The 24,576-nt window shown below is 45.9% G+C and overlaps 1 protein-coding gene across 5 annotated transcripts in view; it reads left to right on the top strand.

Moving 5' to 3' along the window:
* ABCC5 (ATP binding cassette subfamily C member 5) overlaps positions 1–24,576 on the top strand; it is a 96,064-nt gene that overhangs the window by 37,366 nt on the left and 34,122 nt on the right. For 4 of the 5 annotated variants that reach the window (XM_032171742.2, XM_058426487.1, XM_058426488.1 and 1 more), the window contains 9 exons: positions 1,564–1,712; positions 2,574–2,681; positions 8,230–8,586; positions 12,295–12,366; positions 14,573–14,697; positions 14,817–14,889; positions 16,449–16,652; positions 18,384–18,527; positions 20,195–20,297. In XM_032171742.2, the coding sequence (XP_032027633.1) occupies positions 1,564–1,712; positions 2,574–2,681; positions 8,230–8,586; positions 12,295–12,366; positions 14,573–14,697; positions 14,817–14,889; positions 16,449–16,652; positions 18,384–18,527; positions 20,195–20,297 (1,335 nt within the window). The remainder of the gene's footprint in view (positions 1–1,563; positions 1,713–2,573; positions 2,682–8,229; positions 8,587–12,294; positions 12,367–14,572; positions 14,698–14,816; positions 14,890–16,448; positions 16,653–18,383; positions 18,528–20,194; positions 20,298–24,576) is intronic. The other variant, XM_058426489.1, reaches the window with a different exon arrangement.

Below are 24,576 nucleotides of genomic sequence, written 5' to 3'. Positions count from 1 at the left end.
GGTAATACCTTTAAGGTCAGTGCATAGCCTCTTAGAAGAATTAAGTATTTGCCAGGTGCGGTGGTACATGCCTGTAATCCCAGCACTTTGGGAGGCTGAGGCGAGTGGATCACCTGAGGTCAGGAGTTCAAGAGCAGCCTGGCCAAAATGGCAAAACCCCATCTCTACTAAAAATACAAAAATTAGCCAGGCGTGGTGGCATAGCCTGTAATCCCAGCTACTCAAGAGGCCGAGGCAGAAGGATCACTTGAACTCGGGAGGCAGAGGTTGCAGTGAGCTGAGATCACACCACTGCACTCCAGCCTTGGCAACAGAGTGAGACTCCGTCTTAAAAAAAAAAGTATTGGCCAGGTCAGGTGGCTCATGCCTTTAGTCTCCACGCTTTGGAAGGAGAGACAGGATCACTAGAGCCCAGGAGTTCAAGACCAGCCTGGGTAACGTATTGAGACCTCATCTCTACAAAAAATAAAACTTGGCATGGTAGTGCACATCTGTGGTCCCAGCTACTTGGGAGGCTAAGATGGGAGGATCACTTGAGCCATGGAGGTTGAGGCTGCAGTGAGCCGTGATTGTGCCACTGCACTCCAGCCTGAGCAACAGAGTGAGACCTCATCTGAAAAAAAAAGTGTCTTACTGTTCTGCTTCCTGCTCCATGGTCTTCAGTACTCTATGGTTGCTTTGCTAATACAGGGATTGATTTTGCAAATATTTAAGAAAAATCATTCTGCCTATAGAAATTGTATTTCACCTATCTTCTTCCAGTTGTCGTTACTGCATTTTTGTATGGAAGCTTCTATCCCACTGCCAACATACAGCAGGCACTCTAGGAAATGTTAGTTCCCTCCCCACCGCCCTTTTTTTTTTTTTTTTTGAGACAAGGTCTGGCTTTGTCACCCAGACTGGAATACAGTGGTGCAATCTCGGTACACTGCAACCTCCACCTCCCAGGTTCAGGCGATTCTCCAGCCTCAGCCTCCCAAGTAGCTGGGATCATAGGCGTGTACTACCACACCCGGCTAATTTTTGTATTTTTAGCAGGGACGGGGTTTCGCCATGTTGGCCAGGCTGGTCTCGAACTCCTGATCTCAGGTGATTCCCCCTGCTTTGGCCTCCCAAAGTGCTGGGATTATAGGCGTGAGCCATGGCGCCTGGCCTTTTAGTCCCTCCCTTTTTAATTCTCCAGTGCCATTGTATTGTCTTTCCTGTTAATTCCTTAGGCAAAAAGTAAACAACAACCGGGTAAGCAAACGCAACTGCCAATTATAGATACAATTAATGTGTTCATTCCTTCTCAACCTAAGAAACGTACAAGAAGAATCAGAAAAAGGTATCATAGAAGATGATCATTGAGTTCATATATAGTGACTGCTTTCTGTTAGATTCATTCCTGTCACTTGATCCATTTCAAACCTCAGCCTTTTATACCAGCTTTAGTGGTAGAGTTGATAGTCACAGGTGTCAAAGGGTGGCTGGAGACCTACAGAGTCTTGTTTGGAGGTGGAGGAACAACATCCCTAGGCTTTTTTTAACTTGCTTTGAAATTGGCTTGCTTTTTATTCATAGAAATCCGTGAGGAGGAGCGTCGGATATTGGAAAAAGCCGGGTACTTCCAGAGCATCACTGTGGGTGTGGCTCCCATTGTGGTGGTGATCGCCAGCGTGGTGACCTTCTCTGTTCATATGACCCTGGGCTTCGATCTGACAGCAGCACAGGTCAGGGAACCCTCAGGGATGGGGAACATTTTAGAAATACCACATTTGCTGGAGGCTGAGGCAGGAGAATCACTTGAACCCAGGAGGCGGTGGTTACAGTGAGCCGAGATCGCACTACTGCACTCCAGCCTGGGTAACAGAGCAAGACTCCATCTCAAAAAAAAAAAAAAAAACCACACATGGAGATGATGCTCTGGTCTTCTCCTTACTGGACCTGGAGGTTCCCCCAAGAATTAGCAGGTATTTTTTCATTCATGGGATTAAGCTGAGAAGCAGAAGAGTGGGGAGCCAGGCTTTATGCACAAATAGTGTATGAACTGTTTTTAGTCAACATAAGTTTGAGTTTAATTCTGAAAATACAGATCATCCTGTGGTTCATATTTACTGACAATTTTAATTGAAGGTCTCAAAAACTCTACTTAAAAAAAAATGTGGCCAGGCATGGTGGCTCACGCCTGTAATCCCAGCACTTTTGGAGGCCGAGGCGGGCGGATCACTTGAGGTCAGGAGTTTGAGACCAGCCTGGCCAACATGGTGAAACCCTGTCTCTACTAAAAATACAAAAATTAGCGGGGCATAGTGGTGCATGCCTGTAATCCCAGCTACTCGGGAGGCTGAGGCAGGAGAATAGCTTGAATCTGGGAGGTGGAAGTCGCAGTGAGCCGAGATCGTGTCACTGCACTCCAGCCTGGGTGACAGAGTGAGACTCCGTCTCAAAAAAAAAAAAAAAAAAAGTAATTGTAATAACAGCTGACAGTCAAGTTGCAGCGTTCCTAGCACCTGAGAGGAAATGGATGGTGTCAGGTCACTTTAGTTGCATAGCATCATTAGGCACAGTTTCTTCTCTTCTCCTATTTTCAGGCTTTCACAGTGGTGACAGTCTTCAATTCCATGACTTTTGCTTTGAAAGTAACACCGTTTTCAGTAAAGTCCCTCTCAGAAGCCTCGGTGGCTGTTGACAGATTTAAGGTAAGTGGCTCCTTCCCCTGCCCCCGTGTCAGGAGCCCTCCCTGCACAACTAACTGCTGGCTCTGTTCAAGGGGCCACACAGGCTGGCCTCACTGGGCTTAAGCTTGGCTTTGGCATTTTGGCAAGTTGGTAAGAAAAAGGGGGCAGTAGAGGAGACCGAATTGAGGGACGAGACTTGTCACCTTTTTAAATTAATGTGAATTTTTACCTTTTGTGGACGGCCATGATCTGGGCTCCCAGGATTGCAGAGTTCCCCTTTAGAGCTAGCCCTTTCCACCTGGGCCTGACATGGATGTGTCGCAACTCATTGGGCCTTGAAGTGGCTTAAACCTAGAAGACCAGCACTGTGGGGCATCTTCCCCTTGATCTTTGCTACTGTCACTTTGATTGGTTGACATGCTGAATCCTTTTTGATACTTTCTTTTTCCTGCCCTGTGGTTGCTACTCACGATGCAGGGAAAGCAGTTACATGGAAATAGTCATAAAACTAGATCATGTTGAGAAGTGCAGTTAAGTAAGTATCAGCTTCTTTTCTTGCAGGTGGTTAGTTGATCATACCTTGGCTGTGTTCTTTGTTCCTTCAGGATAATACACATACATGATACAAAAGGGAGTATATTTGGGAGGGTGGAGAGAAATAGATATTTGATAGTGGTTAATACTTAACAAAAAAAAAGGGATGCCATGTGGTCTGGAATTCCTTGACGTTGCCACCACATAGATTAGCTCCTATGTCCCTGCTTGTCTTTATTGGCCAGTGAGAGGAATATGAAAGCAATTTTGGTGATGTGAAGGCTTGAAGCTCACATGTTTGAGGGATGAATATAATCATCTTGGAGGTTCAGGAGAAAACAAATTGGATTTTCTTCTTAAGAAACATGGAAACTCGGTTCCTGGGATTTGTTTGTATTCTACTTGTTTACAGTTGACCAGGTGACTTTTATTTGGTCAAGAAAGCTAGTCCTGGCTGGGTGTGGTGGCTCACGCCTGTAGTCCCAGCTCTTTGGGAGGCTGAGGCAGGTGGCTCACTTGAGCCCAGGAGTTCAAGACCAGCCTGGGCAGCACAGCAAGACCCCGTCTCTACAAAAAAATAAAAAGATAGCCAGGTGCAGTGGTGTGCACCCATAGTCCTAGCTACCCGGGAGGCTGAGGTGGGAAGATGGCTTGAGCCCAGGAGGTTGAGCCTGCAGTGAGTTATGATCATGGCACTGCACTCCAGCCTGGGCAACAGAGTGAGACTCTTATCTGGTTTTTGTTGTTGTTGTTGCTGTTGCAAAAAGAGAAGAAAGAAAAAGGAAGGGAGGGAGGGAAGAGAGAAGGAAGGAAGGAAGGAGAGAAGAGAGAAAGGAAGAAAGCTGGTCTCCGAAAGTGCCCCTCCCCCACCCCAAAGTGGCCACTTCTTAGAAAACCAAGAGCCAGAGTCATATGAAAAAAAATGGCCTAATGGGACTCAGAGCTTTATTTTGCTGAATCCGCAATAACCAGTTGTGGATGAAAGCAAATGTTTGACCATAGTTCTCCCTGCTGTTCATTTCTATATTCTTGCTAGTGAATGGATTTGGTAGCATTTTGGATAAAGTAAGGGCATGTAGTGTAGGTTGGTCCTCCCTTTGTTTTTCGAGGGCTCTCATCTCCTGCTTATTAGTGAGGACTTGGATTAGCAGGTGGCTTTCACATCATAGGTCCCTCCTGTCTCCAGGGAGCCTCTGAGTTAATAGTAGAAGCAGCACCACCCACAGCTCTATTTGATGCCCCATGAGACTTTAGACCCCTTCTATCTTACTCCTCTTGGTGGTCTCGGTCTCTTTTTTTCCTTGTTATTCTTTTTTTAATTAGATGCTTGGCACAAGATAACAAGTATTTATGGCCAGCCTTGGTGGCTCACGCCTGTAATCCCAACACTTTGGGAGGCTGAGGTGGTTGGATCACTTGAGGTCAGGAGTTCAAGGCCAGGCTGGCCAACATGGTAAAACCCCGTCTCTACTAAAAATCCAAAAAATTAGCCGGGTGTGGTGGTGTGCGCCTGTAGTCCCAGCTACTCGGGAGGCTGAGGCAGGAGAATCACTTGAACCTGGGAGGTAGGGGTTTCCATGAGCCGAGATCGTGCCACTGCACTCCAGCCTGGGCAACACAGCGAGACTCTGTCTCAGAAAAAAAAAGATAACAAGTATTTATTACTTAATTCCTCCTCAACTCTAAGCCGGTTCTTTCTTCTTATCTTCAGATGTCTATGAATTAGAATTACATTGACTTTATGAGGGCTGGGGGGCTGTTTTTTAGGTGTAAGGCAACTGTTTATTATGTTTCTGAGTACATTAAAGGAAGTTTGGCTCAGTCTTGGGGGACCATCTAAGGCAGCCTTTTGAAAACAACAGAACTGTTCCTGGGATTGTATCTCCCCAAAAGCATCTGCCCTCCCATCATTTTTAGAAGATGGAATATAGAATAACAAGGATGGGACTTGCTTCTTTGATTCATTTTACAGACCTTGAAACTCATTGACGATGTTGCAGAGCCCTGCTTTTCACCCTGTGTCTTGTTTTACGTCATTTTCTTTCTTTCCTTTTTAAATTGGAGTTGGAGATCTGACAGATTTGCAAGCATAGTCTTTTCTCTATTTCACGTACCCTGCAAGTGCATCTTGCAGGAGAACTTGTTGCTTCCTGTTGGGTAGTATGCATAAAGAATAGGAAAAGAGATATAAAATTTATTTATGTAACCTGTAATTTATTGATTTGATAACCTGTAGAAAGGCAGTGTGAAGCTGCACTGATTGTCACCAGTGGATACAGACACAAGACACCCAGTGAAATACTGCATGGAATATACTTATACTGAAAAATTATTATTGTTTTTCTGGAATCTAAATTTAACTGGGGCCGGGCATGGTGGCTCACGCCTGTAATCCTAAGCACTTTGGGAGGCTGAGCAGGTGGATCTCTTGAGGCCAGGAGTTCGAGACCAGCCTGGCCAACATGATGAAACCCCGTCTCTACTAAAAATACAAAAATTAGCTGGGCGTGGTGGTGGGCACCTGTAATCCCAGCTACTCGGGAGGGCTGAGACAGGAGAATGGCATGAACCTGGGAGGCAGAGGTTGCAGTGAGCCGAGATTGCGCCACTGTACTCCACCCTGGGTGACAGAGTGAGACCGTGTCTCAAAAAACAAATTAATTAATTAATTAATTTAACTGGGCATCTTATATTTATCTGGCAACCCTGTGAGTAGTCCCTTCTTCTGCTCTCAACAGGTTCATTCTGGTTTGATTCTTCTAGTGATTGAGTAGTGTTTTCATGGTCAGTGTCCTGTGATAAAGTTGAGGCTTATGGTTTCTAGGTTTATATGGCTATAGGTTTATGTTATATCAAGATTCTGTTCTGACAGGTGCAAATTCAAGTAGATACAAGTTCAAGTATGGGGAGGCCCTTGTCTGCCTCTTAGCACGTCAGGGCAGAGTGATCTGAAGCCGAAACTCTCCTGGTAGAAGGGAGGGTAAGGCTGCGGGGAGTAGGAAGGAAACATGGGGCTGGAGCTGTGAAAACCAGTAGGTACTGGCATGTTTCTTAATAGTTCATTGAGGCCTAAAAGACCTTCATCCTTTGAATAAATTTTTAGGGGAGAGAAATGATGGAAATTCTGTCGGCATGTGGTTTTACTCTGTGAAGGTGATCAAAATGTTTGGCATGTTACTCTTAGCTCAGTCTCTCAGGAAGGCTTTGAACAAATGAAACCAGCAGCCATTTCAGCAAGCGGGGGCCACACCTAAGGTTACTCGAGAGTGAAGGTTATCTCAGAAGTTTAGAATCATGACACTGCGGGGAAGATAGGATCAGGGATGAATGGGAGACGGGGGCTTAAGGGAGAGCTTAGAAGTTTAGAATCCAAGAGAGAAAGGGTTTATTCTTGGGGAGAGAGATTATGTATGATATTTAATAGCACCTGCAAACTTTAAGATAGCTGGGGGGTTCTCAGTAACTAAGGAGGGTCCTGACCCTAAAAGCTATCTTTTCTCTAAAGATTTTGTGATGTTTAAAATTTTTTAAAGTTAAGATAAATATATTTTAAATCATACTGTGAATCCAACTGGTATAGCATTCTGTAGAGAAGATCACTGGCTTAAGAGGATTGTTAGAAGGTGGCTCACGCCTGTAATCCCAGCACTTTGGGAGGCTGAGGCAGGCGGATCACAAGGTCAGGAGATCTAGACCATCCTGGCTAACATGGTGAAACGCTGTCTCTACTAAAAATACAAAAAATTAGCCGGGTGTGGTGGCGGGCACCTGTAGTGCCAGCTGCTCGGGAGGCTGAGGCAGGAGAATGGCGTGAACCCAGGAGGTGGAGCTTGCAGTGAGCCGAGATTGTGCCACTGCACTCCAGCCTGGGTGACAGAGCGAGACTCCGTCTCGCTAAAAAAAAGTGGATTCAAAGTCTTAACGGGAAAATCCTGGGCTGTGATTTCTTATGATCAGTGTTTTACATCTTAATTTCAGAAACATTTCCCTCTTCAAGAATTCATTCTTCAGCTGGGTGCAGTGGCTCACGCCTGTAATCCCAGCACTTTGGGAGGCTGAGGCAGCCAGATCATTTGAGCCCAGGAGCTCAAGACCAGCCTGGCCAACATGGCGAAACTCCATCTCTACAAAAAAAATACAAAAATTAGCCAGGCGTGGTGGCATGTGCCTGTAATTTCAGCTACTTGGGAGGCTGAGGCATCAGAATCTCTTGAACCTGGGACGTGGAGGTTGTAGTGAGTTGAGATCATGCCACTGCACTCCTGTCTGGGCAACAGAGCGAGACTCCATCTCAAAAAAAAAATTATTTTTCTTTTAACATAACTCAGGGGTCTCTGGGAATGAGTGGGAGGAAAGTGTCTTGTTCTCTTCCCAAGGGATGTTTCTCAGGGAGATACCCTTCACTTCCATGCAAGCCTGTTCCTTTGGTTGTTTGAACTCTCAAGTTCCAAGGCAAGGCTTTGAAGACATGAGAGTTTCTTGGCAAGAAGATGTTCTCTGCGGTAGATGAAACTTTAGATACTCTTCTCTGACGGTAGCAATGTAAGCCTGTGACAGTCTCTACTCCTAGATACGTGCGGCGCTGTGAGTGTGGGAAGTGGGCGGGCTTTGGCATTCTGCAGGAAGGGTCTGGAAGGAAAACACGTAGTGAGCATCTGTACTGGAGGTCAGCATGCCCTTTGCTTTTCCTACCTGCTTTTTACTACTCCTTAGAACAAGGGGCTACATGCCAGTCAGTTAAATGTCATTAGGTCCACTTTAGGCTGGCTGAGGGGGAAAGGCAGTTTAGCATGTAATTTGTCATGTGGAATATTGGGTCATTGACAAGGCCCCTGGACCTCTTGAGGTTGCCCCACACTCCCGTGACCCTTGATGGGCCTGAGACTGGGCTGCACTAATGAGCTACCTTTTGCCCTTCAGCTTCCTTCCACTGTATAGCCTGATGTGTTTTGCTACGTGAGTGTACGCCCTAGGCTTGTCTCCCTGGTCTTGATGCAGTGTCTCATCTTTGCACCTCTCTCACAACTCCTATCAGAGTTTGTTTCTAATGGAAGAGGTTCACATGATAAAGAACAAACCAGCCAGTCCTCACATCAAGATAGAGATGAAAAATGCCACCTTGGCATGGGACTCCTCCCACTCCAGTATCCAGAACTCGCCCAAGCTGACCCCCAAAATGAAAAAAGACAAGAGGGCTTCCAGGGGCAAGAAAGAGAAGGTGAGGCAGCTGCAGCGCACTGAGCATCAGGCGGTGCTGGCAGAGCAGAAAGGCCACCTCCTCCTGGACAGTGACGAGCGGCCCAGTCCCGAAGAGGAAGAAGGCAAGCACATCCACCTGGGCCACCTGCGCTTACAGAGGACGCTGCACAGCATCGACCTGGAGATCCAAGAGGTAAGCGGTCCGCCTCCTGCCTCCCCGCCCGCACCCCACCACCCCATGCTGATCTGTCACCAATAGGCGGCTGCTGTTCCTTTTCACAAAGTGCTTTGTGGCTAGGAGTGATTTTTGAACTAAAGAGCAAATTAGACCAGCTCTAACTCTAAAAAAAAACCAACTAAGCATTTAGCAACAGAAATGAATAACAACTGATCTTATGAGGTGATCGTTTTATAAGCAAGGAAATGAAACATTCAAGAGGATTTTCCAGCATTTTCCCCTAAAGAGGATTCTATTTTAGTTGTATGTGAGCTGTGACAATTATTTCTGATTGTTACAACTGTGTGAGGGCCCTTGTGCACTAGGCTATGCATCATACCTGGCACATAATAGGTATTCTCAGTGCTACTGTGACAACAGTTGTGTTGTAATTATTTATTCTTAATATAAGTTAAGGATCATTATGGTAGATGATGCCACAGCCCAGGTAGCATAAGATTAGTCTCAGAAGGCCTCCTATAGGGAATGGTGGAACAGAGATGCCAGGTTCAAGGCTTTTAAAATACAGACTACGTATTTCGGAACTAGCACCATGTTCACAGGTCTCTGTCATTAGAGGGCCCCAGATGTGTATATACTCATTCATCCAACAGCCATTTTATGAGTATCAAACTCCATGCCAGATGCTGTGATAGGGCTGGGCATAGAGCCACAAAAACCCAAACAGACAAAAATCCCGTCCTCCTTGGGGTTTACATTCTAGCAGGCACAGACAGGTCATGAGCAAATACAATATATTGCATATCAGGTGGTGATAAGGGCCATGACAGAAGGGGACAGAGGCTGGGCATGGTGGCTCATGCCTGTAATCCCAGCACTTTGGGAGGCCAAGGTGGGCAGATCGCTTGAGCCCAGGAGTTCAAGACCAGCCTGGCCAACATGTTGAAACCCTGTCTCTACAAAAACTAGAAAAATTAGCCGGCTGTATACCTGTAGTCCCGGCTACTTGGGAGGCTGAGGCAGGAGAATTGCTTGAGCCCAGGAGGTGTAGGTTACAGTGAGGTGAGATCACACCACTGCACTCCAGCCTGGGTGGCAGAGTGAGAGACTCTGTGAGACTCAGAGTGAGTCTCAAAAAAAAAAAAAAAAAAAGGTGGGCGGGGAGAGAGTGTGCTGGGGCAGGGAGCAGATGTGGTTACAACTTGAATAGGCTGCCTGAGGGAAGGCCTCATTTAAAAAGTAGTATTTGGGCAAAGATCAAAGGAGATGAGGGAGAGAGCTACCTAGGTATGGGGTGGGTGGGGAAGAACATTCCGGGCCAAAGGAACAGAAACACAGAGGCCGCAAGTGGTGAGTGTGCCTGTTATTGGAGTGGAATGAGCGTGGGAGAGAGTAGTGGATGCCAAGGGCAGAGGTGGTGCCTGCCAGAGCCTCTGGTGAGACTTTGGCTTTACTCCAAGTGGGAAGAGGAGACTTTGGAGGATTCACAGCAGAATGACATGATTGGACTTATGTATGAAGAGGATCATTCTGGTTGCTGCAGGGGGAGACAAGGAAGCAAGGAGAACAGTCAAGGCTCTGTTACCACAGTAACCGGGAGAAAGATGAGGATGTCTTAGATCAAGGTTGCTGGTGGGAGGTAGTAAGAAATGTTTGTCCATGTAACTGGAAGTGGGGAGGAGGAGGTTTGAATGCAGTGTATATCAAAATCAGCAACTGACCAGAGGCACTGAAGGGCATGCAAGTCAGTTTTTTTAGTTCAGCTAACTCTTTTTTTTTTTTTTTTTTTTTTTCGAGACGGAGTCTGGCTCTGTCGCCCAGGCTAGAGTGCAGTAGCACGATCTCGGCTCACTGCCACCTCCACCTGCCAGGTTCAAGTGATTCTCCTGCCTCAGCCTCCCGAGTAGCTGGGATTATAGGCACGTGCCACTGTGCCTGGCTAATTTTTGTATTTTTAGTAGAGACGGGGTTTCACCATGTTGGCCAGGCTGGTCTCGAACTCCTCACCTCAGGTGGTCCGCCTGGCCTTTCAAAGTGCGGGGATTATAGGCGTGAGCCACTGCATCTGGCCTTACTTCAGTTAACGCCTAACAGGCTTTTTATTTAGTAACTATTAGCTTGATTATTGAGGCAGCTCTAATACATTGCTAATCAGCTCTGTTAGAAAATGATTCCATACGTGCAGCTAAAATGTATTCTTTTGCTTTGTATGTTGACCCTCATTCTGCCCTTCAGAGCCCACAGACACATGGGAGACCTTTAGCCATTTGAAGAGATGCCTTAATTCTCCCTGGGCCTTCTCTTTAGGGAAGAGAAAGGGAGGTGATGCTTGCCAAGTGTCTTCTGTGCACCAGGCATTTTTCTCATTTTTGATGTCTCATTTAGTCATCATTTAATCATCAGAATAGCATTTCTCTCATGTAAACCTAACTGGCCTGAGCAGAGGTTGAACCTGTGACTTGACCTCCTTGTTGCCACGAGGCAGTAAACCATTCACTACTCCTGGACCATGTCAAAAACTATTTGTTCAACTATCAGACACTGTACTTAATTTTACAAGGATACTGCCTTTCCTCAAGGTGCTCAGAGTCCAAAGAAGGAGACAGACACAGTATTAGGTTAAGTCATGGGGCCTGGATCACACAGTTAGCAAGTGCTAGTGAAGTTGGGATTTAGATAAAGAGCCATCTGCCTCTAGAATCCATGCTCTGTCCACACTACCACTCCCCCTTCCTTCCTGGGGACACTTGAACAAGCACGGGGTTGTAAACAAGTGACCCTTTTGCAGTCACCTGTCTGTCCCTTGAATACTTCAACACCACTTTGAGAACTCTTTATCTTGCCTAAGGATACTCAGTTAATCATAGACTTGGTTTTCTACTTTTTTGTGGGATTGATGGTACAAATATTCTTCAGATTTTTGGAAATGTTTTGCATGCAACAGTGTCCATGGTTTTTATTGAAAATAAATGATGTATACATCCTAGAGAAAAATCATAATAAAATGATTTTTAAGAGACCTACCCTCTCTTCTGGAAAACAACAAAAACAAGTAAATAAAGAATATGGGTGGCCAGGCACGGTGGCTCATGCCTGTAATCCCAGCACTTTGGGAGGCCGAGGCGGGTGGATCACTTGAGGCCAGGAGTTTGAGACCAGCCTGACCAACATGGCGAAACCCTGTCTCTACTAAAAATATAAAAATTAGCTGGGTATAGTGGTGCATGCCTGTAATCCCAACTACTCGGGAGGCTGAGGCAGGAGAATTGCTTGAACTCGGAAGCAGAAGTTGCAGTGAGCCAAGATCGCACCACTGCACTCCAGCCTGGGTGACAGAGCAAGACTCCATCTCATAATAATAATAAAATGATTTTTAAAAGCCCTGCCCTCTCTTCTAAAAAACAACAAAAACAAGTAAATGAAGAACATGGGTTAGCAGCAGAATAGGAAAGGGGCTGGGCCTAAGAATGATGGTGGGATACTGGAATGTGTGCGGCATGTTTACTTTCCCCAAAGGGCTTCCATTCCTGTTATCTCAGGTGTCTCCACAGAAACCCATGAGATAGGCAGCTAATGAGTGAGAAAACAGGTAAGCGGCCTGCTGAGTCATCAGGGTGACAGTTCTGTATGGGCAGACTACAGTTAATGTGTTTTTCCTCAAGTCCTTAGCGATGAGTGGTTAGTAGTCTCTAAATGACCCTCCTCTCTGTGTGCCTTGTCCAGGGTAAACTGGTTGGAATCTGCGGCAGTGTGGGAAGTGGAAAAACCTCTCTCATTTCAGCCATTTTAGGCCAGGTAAGATTTCTCTGGTTCGCAAGAACAAATTTCCTGGAGAGAGTCAGGAAAGGTGGAAATAAATGAACCCTCAGCCTGCATTGTATGCCCCCAGTTCCCCCCAGTTCTACCCCTTCATAGCCTTCTGCCTGGAAGGAGGCCTGGTGGACGCCTGATGGATGACTGATGGTTGCCCCAGCTGGAGCCATTTGGTCTCATGCCTTCTTTCATTCAGCATGTGTCTATTGAGTGCCACAGGTATGCCCGTGTATTGAAAATGGCAGAGATAAGAGATGAACAGACACCCTACACTGCAGCGCTGCCAACAGTTAACCTGTAAAGAAGCAGGGCGGCCTTCACTCCCAGCCTCTCTGTCAGACAGGACTGTCAGGGTTTGATCTAGAAGCAAAGCCCCTCTGTTTTCTGCCTAATCCCTGAAAGAGTCATGCCCTTGGGGAGTTCATGGTCAGTGGGGAGCAAGGCCTTGAGAACACAGCAAGCACATCTCCAGGCAGGGAGTGAACAGTGCTCGGGGCCCAGCACGCGGTGGCCAGTGCTGCGAGTGAGGGACAGGATGGGACCGGAGTCATCCCACTGAGACACACAATCATTGCTGCGAGTGAGGGACAGGATGGGACCGGAGTCATCCCACTGAGACACACTATCATTGCTGTGTTTTAGAACCAAATAATCCAGGAAAAAAAAAAAAAAAAAACGTGCCCACATGCTTTTAAATTAGAATTAAATTAACTTGACTTAGATGGTTGAGATGAGCATAAACTTAGGATTATCTCTACATCCTGATGGATAAGGTCCACTGAATTGAAATGAAACAGATGGGGAGCAGGGGTGATTTTGTAGCCCCCAGATTATGGAATACTTTCTTGTCTTGTTTGGCATCAGCTGTCACAGTTGGTGAGTTGTGGTCCTCCTTGAGGGTGGTGGTGCCTGGGGCTGTCTGAGTTCGGATCATGGCAGGCAGCAGCCCCACCTTCTGCTTTATGACACTCTCCAGTGGTTGGGCCCAGCCATTAGTCTTGCAAAAAGCACCAAACTTCCTAGGTGATTTCTGATGACCAACCAGATTTGGAGGGCCAGTGAGGAGAGACAGAGATGGAGGGAGGGGGAGAAGGAAAGAAAAGGTCAATTCGTAAGTGCTGCTCTGCCATCTAGCAGTGTGCTCCTTTTTCCAGGGTTGACTAGCCAGGGCAGTGGTTAGGTTGAAAACCAAGTCAGGCTTTGCTTCCGGACAAATCCTGGCAGCCCTGTCTCTGGCAGGGAAACGGGTTGGGCTGGTCAGCCCTGCTTTAACTGTAGTTTACCTCTGTTGATAGCGCTGCAGTGCGGGGTGTTTGTGCAGCAGCCAGAAGTGCCGACTTCCCACAGTAGACTCCCTGGGGGCTTCTGAACCCTTTGAAGTGCACATCAGAGTGCTACCAGTTTGTGGTGTACATAGGTACACCTGTGTGTGTACACGCTGTGTGAGGGTGTTTGAGAAGACCAGTTTATATGAACAAGTACTGCACAGGCTGGTTAGTGAAGCTTTGCTTCAAAGCTGTAGCATCCCTAAACCAAGACAAATGTCTACTATCAGTCCCAAACAAAGGAAATCATGGAAGAGCGTAAAATGGAGAAGTCAATTCATATCAACCATTGCAACTGAACACAAACTTCAAAGCACATGGTTCATCACTGCTTGTGGGCGGGGAAGGTCCATCATTGGTAAATGGACACTATGTAAATATTATAAATACTAGGTGATGTCTGACCTGGACTTTTTTTTTTCCCTTGGTCCTCATTTCATAGAAGCAACTGGTCTAGCCAGAATCCTAGGTAATTGCCGTGGATGAGCTGGCCTGCCCCCATGTTGAGGCAGGGATTAGCTGGAAACCCCCACAGCATACTCACCAGGAGAATTCTGCAAGAACCTCTTGCTTGTGCTTCTCCTAATTTAAACAGTTTGCACACAGCAAATGGTCTGCAGAGGGAAGTGTTTGCTCCTTCAAGTTAAGGGTTATGCTGAGCTCCCGTCACACATAAGCAAGGAGAATTTTGATTTTCTTTGCTGCTTAGCTCTCTTTGGAATAAAGGTGGAATCTGGATTTGGGTCCAGAAAGCATCCAGGGAAATTACCAGAGCTAGATTCCATTGTGAAAGGTGGGGGTTCTGTTGGCATAGGGTGATGGTTTTGAGTTATGATGCCATTGGATGGTGTCTGTCTCCCTAGATGACACTTCTAGAGGGCAGCATTGCAATCAGTGGAACCTTCGCTTATGTGGCCCAGCAGGCCTGGATCCTCAATGCTACTCTGAGAGACAACATCCTGTTTGGGAAGGAATATGATGAAGAAAGGCAAGGAATGTTTGGCTTCTATCATGCTTTCCATCTTGGCCATGTGAGATGCAAGGCAGCCCTAGTCAGCAGGCTCTGCTCCTGCCATGGCCCTGACGCTGTCTCTTTGTGTCCTCCAGATACAACTCTGTGCTGAACAGCTGCTGCCTGAGGCCTGACCTGGCCATTCTTCCCAGCAGTGACCTGACAGAGGTACAGGGCTTCCGTCCCTGACCAGGCGTTTAGCAGAGTGGCGGAGCTGGGCCAGAGCTGCTCCTGGGAGTGCATCTGAAATGCTTGGGAGAAGAGCCTCACAGGGAGTTAGGCTGTCAGTAGGCCTTTGTGTTAGGAAAGCATGTGTCGGTTAGGGCAGGGATGTTAACACTGCTTGTTTTAAGGTTGTAAGTATTTTCTGTGTCTTGGGGATTGTAAACAAAATCCCACTGTTGACTCAGAGTTGATGTTTTTTACTCTATCCAGATATTTTTAAAACTACAAGTAAGCGTGTGCATGTTGAGCTTCTTCCTTGAACTTGATTTTGCCAACCTCCTTAACTCAGTCTGTAGAGAGCCCTTTTCTATTAGAAAGAGCCCTTAGAACAAATCCGCATTTCTTTGGGTCTCTGCCCTGCAGCAGTTTCCAGAGGCTTGTCTTTGGAACTAATTTTTGCTCTTCAGTGTTAAAACTTGTCTCCCATGAATTGCCCTGAAGGTCTCTGGGATTGGCACCTTTATTTAGCTGATTTCAGTTAAATCCCTCAAACCAGATTTGGTGAATGGTTTCATTACTTTAGAGGTCCTTAAATCCATGTCCCCAGATCAGCAGCATCAGCAGCATCTGGGAGCTTGTTAGAAACACAAATTCTTAGGCTGTTCTCCAGACCTACTGAATCAGAAACTCTAGGGGTGGGGCGCAAAGGTCTGTTTTAACAAACCCTGCAGGTAATTCTGATGCAATTTTCAGTTTGAAAACTTCTGAATTAATTGAATATTTGACAACTGATTTGTTCATTTGATCATTTAGTAACATTTATTAGGTGCTTATTATGTGCTAGTGACATGTGCAGACACTGTTTGGCACTAAGAATATAAAGGAATAAGACAATAATCTGCATGTAAAGAAGTGTACAGTTAAGAGGATGAGATACCCAAACAAATAGGCACAAAGTAATCTGATGAAAAGAGCCCCATCTCTTTGGGGTACTAGCGGGAAAGAGGTTGGGGGAGATTTCAGAGGAGATGATGCCAGAACCGAGCAGACAAAGTAGAGGCAAGCACATGACATTGTCATGTTCGTAATATACACATAATTTCAAATGGCTTAGGTCCCAGGATGTGGAAGGGGGATTGTGCACTGGAGGCTGAGAACTGCTGGGGAACTGGGTAGCAAAGGGTCTGGTTTGTATGCCATGTTTGGATATCCAGGGTTTATCCTTTGGGGCTCTTGAAGAATTTTAAGCAAGGGTGGGAGATGGTCAGCTTTGTGTTCTGGAAAGATCTTCCTGCCATGTGGAGAATGGATTAGAGGGGGAGCATCCGGGTGGACTGGCAAGACCAGATGTAGGATTGATCAGTACCCAGATGGCAGTGGTAGAGGAAGAGGCATTTGGGCCAACTCCCCCACTTTGTGGAAGGATCAACATGGCAGTTCATCTGCGGGGAATTGACAGAAGGAGCTGGTCTGGGTGGGCAAGAAGAGAAGTGACTGGGTGACCCCTATGGGCTGTTCTGGACTTGCGCTGGAGGCTTCACCATGCTTCTGGGCTCTTGTAGATTGGAGAGCGAGGAGCCAACCTGAGCGGTGGGCAGCGCCAGAGGATCAGCCTTGCCCGGGCCTTGTATAGTGACAGGAGCATCTACATCCTGGACGACCCCCTCAGTGCCTTAGATGCCCATGTGGGCAACCACATCTTCAATAGTGCTATCCGGAAACATCTCAAGTCCAAGACGGTTCTGTTTGTTACCCACCAGTTACAGGTATGGTTCTTTCTTCCCTTGGCTGCCTACCTGAGTTTGGGAAATCAGAAACAGGGAGGTAGGTTTGCTCCAGGTATCCTTGTGTTATAACTAGAAATTCCTGGAATCAAGGTTTCATTTTCTTAGCAAATTAGCCCCCTGTACCAATAAAGCTCACTGTACCAGTGTAACAGATGGCCATCTAAATCAGAGATCCTTGGAGCATATCAGCTTCTGCATATAGATCAGCAAGTAAAAGGGCTGAGAGGAGCGGGCCAAAAATGGAGTTTGGGTATAAGATAGTTTGGAAAGCATTGTGTTAACATCTCTATGCAAGTGGGAACTGTTTTGGGAAAACAAGCTTTTCTCCCTCTGCCATTCCATCATCATAAGCAGCCACTTTGGAGAGCAGCTCAAGGATGTTGCCATCTGGCTCACATATGTTGTCATGTTTGGGGGGCAAACCCTCCATTCTGCCAAAGAAAGTCATAATTATGTGTATTTGTGAGTGCGATGAAAGGGTGTAAATTTAGTGCAGGGCTCATGTGGCTCCATCAGCAGATTCATGTGAAAAACTGGAGGAACTCGGCCAGGCGCGGTGGCTTATGCCTGTAATCCCTGCACTTTGGGAGGCCGAGGCTGGCGGATCACCTGAGGTCAGGAGTTCGAGACCAACTGGTGAAACCCCATCTCTACTAAAAATACAAAAATTATCCGGGCGTGGTGGCACGTGCCTGCAATCCCAGCTACTCAGGAGGCCGAGGCAGGATAATTCCTTGAACCCAGGAGGTGGAGGTTACCGTGAGCCAAGATTGCACCATTGCACTCTGGCCTGGGCAACAAGAGCAAGACTCCGTCACAAAAAAAAAGAAAAGAAAAGAAAAACTGGAGGAACTGCTCCTTGTATTACGTCACGAGGCACGGTACACTAAAGTGGGGTTCTCAGTGTTGGCACCACTGACGTTTTGGGCCAGATAGTCCACTGTTGTGCGGGGCTGCTTTGTGCACCCCTGGCCTCTAGCCACTAGATACCAGTATAGACAGTCGCTGGCTTACTCAACTTACAGTTTTTTGACTTTATGATGGTTCCCATACAACCATTCTGTTTTTCACTTTCAGCATAGTATTGAAAAAAATTGCATGAGATATTGAACACTTAATTATAAAATAGGCTTTGTGTTAGATGATTTTGCCCAACTGTAGGGTAATGTAAGGGTTCTGAGCATGTTTAAGGTAGGCTAGGCTAAGCTTTGATATTTTCAATTTACGTTGGGTTTGTCAGGATGTAAGCCCATAGTAAATTGAGGAGCATCTGTGTACCTCTCCCCCGAGTTGTGACAACCAAAAATGTCTCCAGCTGGGCGCGGTGGCTGAGGCCTGTAATCCCAGCACTTTGGGAGGCCGAGATGGGCGGATTACCTGCACAGCAAAACCCCGTCTCTACTAAAAATACAAAAAAATTAGCCGGGCACGGTGGTGCGTGCCTATAGTCCCAGCTATTTAGGAGACAGGCAGGAGAATCGCTTGAACCCAGGAGGCAGAGATTGCAGTGAACTGAGATTGCGCCACCACGCTCTAGCCTGAGCAACGGAGCAAGACTCTGCCTCAAAAAAAAAAAAATGTCTCCAGATACTGCCAAATGTCTTCTGGGAGGTTAACTCGCCTCCTGTAGAGAACTATGGAACTAATGTATGGGTGTTTGAATGTATTTGCACAAATAGCATATTGTGTTGTCTCTGCCTTTGCCTTCAGTACCTGGTTGACTGTGATGAAGTGATCTTCATGAAAGAGGGCTGTATTACGGAAAGAGGCACCCATGAGGAACTGATGAATTTAAATGGTGACTATGCTACCATTTTTAATAACCTGTTGCTGGGAGAGACACCGCCAGTTGAGGTAAGATCTGATGGTGTTTGCGTGTGTCCCCTTCTGTCTCTGCAAGGGAAACACAGCCAGGAGTGAGTGATGGAGAGATCTCAGCTGAATCCAGTGTGTGTGTCTTATTGGCAGGGGCCCTGTTTTCTGGTGAACAGACTGCTGTGCCTTAGTTCACATACTGATTCTGCTCTAGGAGAGCAGGATTGTGGGGCTGGTGAGCTGAGGTCTTCTGTCACTGAGAACTTACTACTATGACAATGGCAGGGAAAAGGATATGGGCTCAGTGAGGGCAGAGAAGTTGTGTGCTGCTGTTCATTCACAGCTTAGTTTCCTAAGCTCCATCCACCTGATTGAAGCATTATGAAGCTCTTTTTTTAATAAACAAGTGAATAAAGTGCCAAGGTAGGGAAATTAAATATTGCGTACATTTGAAAGCACTCAGGTTGGGTGCTGTGGCTCTTGCCTGTAATCCCAGCATTTTTGGAGGCTGAGGTGGACAGATTGCTTGCGCCCAGGAATTCGACACCAGCTTGGGCAACATAGAGAGAAACCCTGTCTTTACAAAAAAATACAAAAATTAGCTGGGTGTGGTGGCAGGCGCCTGTAATCCCAGCTACTTGGGAGGGTGAGGCAGGAGAATCACTTGAACCCAGGAGGCAGAGGTTGCAGTGAGCTAAGATTGCACCATTGCACTCCAGCCTGGGTGACAGAGCGTGATTCCATCTCAAGAAAAAAAAAAAAAAAGACGTAAGAGAAACTTGGAAAGGAGAGCATTAAGTAGTTTCTGTTGTCTCAGGTAGAACCCTGATGGCTGCTTATTGAGTCCCTGTGTGCCCTGTTATAGGCAGTTCTCAGGGGTAGGGCCTGTGCAGGTTGTAACCATGTGAGAGACATCATCTCTGTTCTTGAGGGACTCACAGTGTTCTAGGGAAGACCGATGCTTTTATGCTCTTACAAGCACTTACAAATGTGGCTTACAACACCACATCACATGTATAGCACTAATGGAGTCCTAAGGGCGAATGGGAGGGTGAGCTTTCCAGGGAGTGTATGTTGCCTGATGAAGAATGGAAAACTTGAATCTATCTGAATGGGGACAACTGTGACTGCGATTGGGACAAGGGGAGGGGCATTCCAAGTGGAGGAATGAGTGTGGACAAAAGTAGAGAAATGGAAAATTGCAGTGTGGTGTAAGGAATGGTGTGAAGTCCAGTGTGGCTTGAGAGTAGGGGCCGTGGACACCAGTGAGATGGGAGAGGAGCTTGCAGGATTAGGGTAGAGCTAGAATATGGAGGTTCCACAGAACCAGGTGGAAAAGCTTATGTTTATCCTGTGGTAGCAGTGGGTTTGATTTAGTGATGTGGTGGGCTCAGAGAGAGGAAGAATGGAAATGACCCCACACCTAATACTTTGGACAACTTGGAATGGACAAGAGCAGAATAAAGGTTACTGTGTTTGGAGTTTAGTGACTGGGGAGAGCAAATGTCAGTGGACTAAATTTTAAATCTTAAAAATTTAAGAAGATGAGGAAGTACAAGAAATGAGTATAGATGACCCTTTTAAGAAGTTGGATGTATCTTTTTTCAGTAATAGTTTGATTGATGATTCCCTAATGTGTATCCTGTGGACATTCATCTGGATGGCTAACATGACTGGAGACTTTTTTTTTTTTTTAATATTATTAGATCAATTCAAAAAAGGAAACTAGTGGTTCACAGAAGAAGTCACAAGACAAGGGTCCTAAAACAGGATCAGTAAAGAAGGAGAAAGCAGTAAAGCCAGAGGAAGGTAATGGCCTTTTTTGAAATTTTTAGATTTGTCATCAAAGTTTATCAGAAATTACTTGTGTAGCAAGTAATTCATGATGTTTGATAGCAGTGTGTGTACAATATAAATACTTGGTCTTACATTTCTGGAAAACAAAGTTCTTATATAATACTGGGAGACCACGCGGCACCTTCTGTTTGCTTAAACAGACTAGGGCAGTAAGAGTCACCTTCAGACCCATGCCTTCTCCTGTGCAGGGTGGGGTCAGGTTTAGGTAATTAGGACTGAATCATCCTGAGTAAGGAAAAATCGAATGGTGGGTACAGGTGTACCCTTCCATCCAGTGATTCGCCTCTGCTCATGAAAAGTCCCAACCACATCAGAGGTGTTCTGGCTCTAAGAATACCTGTGTCCTCAGAAGCACCCGTGTTAGAACAGTAGACTCGTCACCTTGTCCTGACAATATAGCACCAGGACTATGAGTAAGAGTGACAGAGAGGGGTTTTTCCTACTTGGCTTTTCCTGTCCAGAGCCCTTGATCCTGTTTCTTAAGCCCTTTATGTTATCAACAGTAACAAATCTTGAGAGTTAAGGGAAGATATTTGCAATAATGTGGGCATTTTCACCTTTGAATTTTAAGTTGCATGTCAATTTAAATACACACAAACACTGTGTGTGTGTGTGTGTGTGTGTGTGCTGTATAGATGTAGACATGTGTGGTCTTGTTTTAATCTCTTTGTTGCTTCACCTCCTTACGTCACCCTTTTGAATCCAGGGACTTTCTTGGGTTTGCCATTGCTTTGGAGACGGAGCCTGGTGCTACTTCCTTATCCTTAAAACTGCAGGAGGTCAGGCACAGGTGGCTTACACCTGTAGTCCCAGTACATTGGGAGGCTGAGGTGGGAAGATCGCTCGGGCCCAGGAGTTCAGGACCAGCCTGGGCAACATGGCAAGCCCCGCTTCTCTCCAAAAAAATATAAAAATTAGCCCGGCGTGGTGGTGGGCGCCTGTAGTCCCAGCTATTCGGGAGGCCGAGGTGAGCCACTGCCCTCCAGCCTGGGGTACCGAGTGAGATCCTGACAAAAGAAAAAAGAAATAAACTGCAGGAGATATTTGATATTGGGAGTTCATCATCCTGACTTACTGCCTCTTTTATTTCTTTTTTTAAAAGGTACAGGATTTTGAATTCAGGTGTGGTTTATGATACCTTATTGACACACCCCAAAAAACAAACAGCACAGAAGGCTGAGACATTTGTTAGTTCTTACCACAGGCAGTAAAAAATCAGAATATCATTAGCAAACACATGTTCTTCTCTACCAGGTTAGTAGTCACTAACCTGGCTACTCACAACTTTTAAAGTGCTCAAGGCATGAGGGAGGCTTATTCTGAGATTTGTAAACATTATTTGTGTAAAGAGGGAAAAGCTAGATGCTATGCTTAGTACCTGGGTGAGAGGATCATTAGTAACCCAGACCTCAGCGTCATGCAATATACACATGGATCTGTATGTAACAGATGTAATATACACACAGATCTGCATGTAACAGATGTAATATACACACGGATCTGCATGTAACAGATGTGATGTACACACAGATAAGCATGTAATAGATGTGATGTACACACAGATAAGCATGTAACAGATGTGATGTACACACGGATCTGCATGTAACCGATGTGATATATACATGGATCTGCATGTAACAGATGTGATATACACATGGATCTGCATGTAACCAGTGTGATATACACACAGATCTGCATGTAACCGATGTGATTTACACATGGATCTGCATGTAACTGATGTGATACGCGGATCTGCATGTAACCGATGTGATATACACACGGGTCTGCATGCAACAGATGTGATATACACACGGGTCTGCATGACACGGGTCTGCATGCAACAGATGTGATATACACACGGGTCTGCATGTAACAGATGTGATATACACACGGATCTGCATGTAACCGATGTGATTTACACACGGATCTGCATGTAACCGATGTGATATATACACGGATCTGCACGTAACTGATGTGATATACACACGGATCTGCATGTAACAGACGTGATATACACATGGATCTGCATGTAACAGATGTAATATACACACGGATCTGCATGTAACAGGTGTGATATACCCATGGATCTACATGTAACAGATGTAATATACACAGATCTGCATGTAACAGATGTAATATACACACGGATAAGCATGTAACAGATGTGATATACACACAGCTGCATGTAACTGATGTCATATACACATGGATCTGAATGTAACAGATGTAATATACACACGGATCTGCATGTAAGCGATGAGATTTACACACGGATCTGCATGTAACCGATGTGATATATACACGGATCTGCATGTAACCCATGTGATTTACACACGGATCTGCATGTAACTGATTTGATATATACACGGATCTGCATGTAACTGATGTGATTTACACAGAGATCTGCATGTAACCGATGTGATTTACACATGGATCTGCATGTAACAGATCTGCAGATGTACTCCCTGAATCTAAAATAAAAGTTCAAAAACGAAACAGGGAAAAGCTTCCTGTATAGCTGTTTCTCTTGCAAATGAAAAATTAAATTCTGTGCCCTGCAACTAACTGAATAAACTCTCCTCTAGGCCAAGGGTACCCAATGGAACCTGAAAATCTATTCAGACCATGAAGGGAAGACAGTGTTGGATGCGCCTTATCATACTCCCCTGCCTTTAGAGTTCAGGCACACAACTGACCAGCATTAACATTTATATAGAGATCCTAAGACTGACAGAACAGTCTCTTTGTAGCTATAAGATACCTAATTCCAACCTCACTCTATTAAAATAATAGAGCATCATGGGACAGATAGCAGGGCTCTGGAAGAAATGCATATTTTGAAATGTCTCTGCAAAGCCGTCTGTTGAAGGGGAATTTCTGCATTACGTAGAGAATCTCCTTCCTTTACTAGGTCTCTCCAGAGGGTCCGACACCTTTGATAGGAGACATTCACATCTGTTCTCTCTGAAGTCTGCTACTGGGAGGCTTCATCTACATGGCAAGAACCTTGGCGTCCACACCCTGTCCCCCACCACTCCCCCACCACTCAAGCTAATTTCAACTCTTCAGGCAGAGCTTAACCCTTTCAACCAATTGCCAATCAGAAAATCTTTGAATTTACCTTTGACCTGTAAGCTGCACCTCGCTGCCCCACGTTGCCCCACCTTTCCGGATCAAACCAATGATTACCCCACTTATATTGATTGATGTCTCATGTCTCCCTACAACATAAAACCAAGCTGTAATCCAACTGCCTTGGGCCTGTTCTCAGGACCTCCTGAGGCTGTGTCACTGGTCATGATCCTTAACCTTGGCAAAATAAACTCCTAAATTGATTGAGACCCATCTCAAGGTACTTTCTGGTTTACATTCTGTGTTCTCATATTAGTGTCAAGAATCTGAGTGCGCCAGGGAGATCCTCAGGAATATATTTGAACCTTTTCTCTCCTCCAGCAGCCAGCCAGTTACTATGTCCTACTGAATTTACCTCCCGAAAAACTCCATCTCACCATCACAACCTCAGTTCAGGCCTTTATCATGTCTTACCTACAGTGTTACAGCTGCCTCGTTTTAAACCTGTCTTCCACACGGTCAGCTGCGAGATCTAGTTAAAAACATGAGACCAGCTGGGTGCGGTGGCTCATGCCTGTAATCCCAGCACTTTGGGAGGCTGAGGCGGGTGGATCACCTGAGGTCAGGAGTTCGAGACCAGCCTGGCCAACATGGTGAAATCTCATCTCTACTAAAAATACAAAAATTAACCAGGCATGGTGGCGGGCACCTGTAATTCCAGCTACTTGGGCGGCTGAGGCAGGAGAATTGCTTGAACCCGGGAAGGCAGAGGTTGCAGTGAGCCGAGGTCACGTCACTGCACTCCAGCCTAGGTGACAGAGTGAGACTCGGGTATCTCAAAAAAAAAAAAAAAACACACAAAACATGAGAACAACTAACTTTCCTGCATGGAGTCTTTCAGTAACCTTCCATTTTCAAATCTTTTTCCTGATAGGGCACATATAGAAAAGGCTATTTGTGTGGAACACAGGAGGCATGAAAGAGGCTGCTCGCTCCTAGAGGGAGCTGGTGTGGCAATATCAGCCATCCCAGGTCCGTCCTAGCCCAGTGGAAGTCAGACACGCCTGTCACCCTTTCTGTTGAGAAGTTCTTTGTGGGGCCAGAATTCAAAGCCTTCCTTCTGTGACCACAGCCTGCTTAGTCGGCCTCATCTCCTGCC

The sequence above is a fragment of the Hylobates moloch genome, unplaced genomic scaffold (assembly GCF_009828535.3).
Source record: "Hylobates moloch isolate HMO894 unplaced genomic scaffold, HMol_V3 SCAFFOLD_13, whole genome shotgun sequence".
NCBI lineage: Eukaryota > Metazoa > Chordata > Mammalia > Primates > Hylobatidae > Hylobates > Hylobates moloch.
Note: the sequence above shows the minus strand (reverse complement) of the source record. Positions and strands in the feature narration are given on the sequence as shown.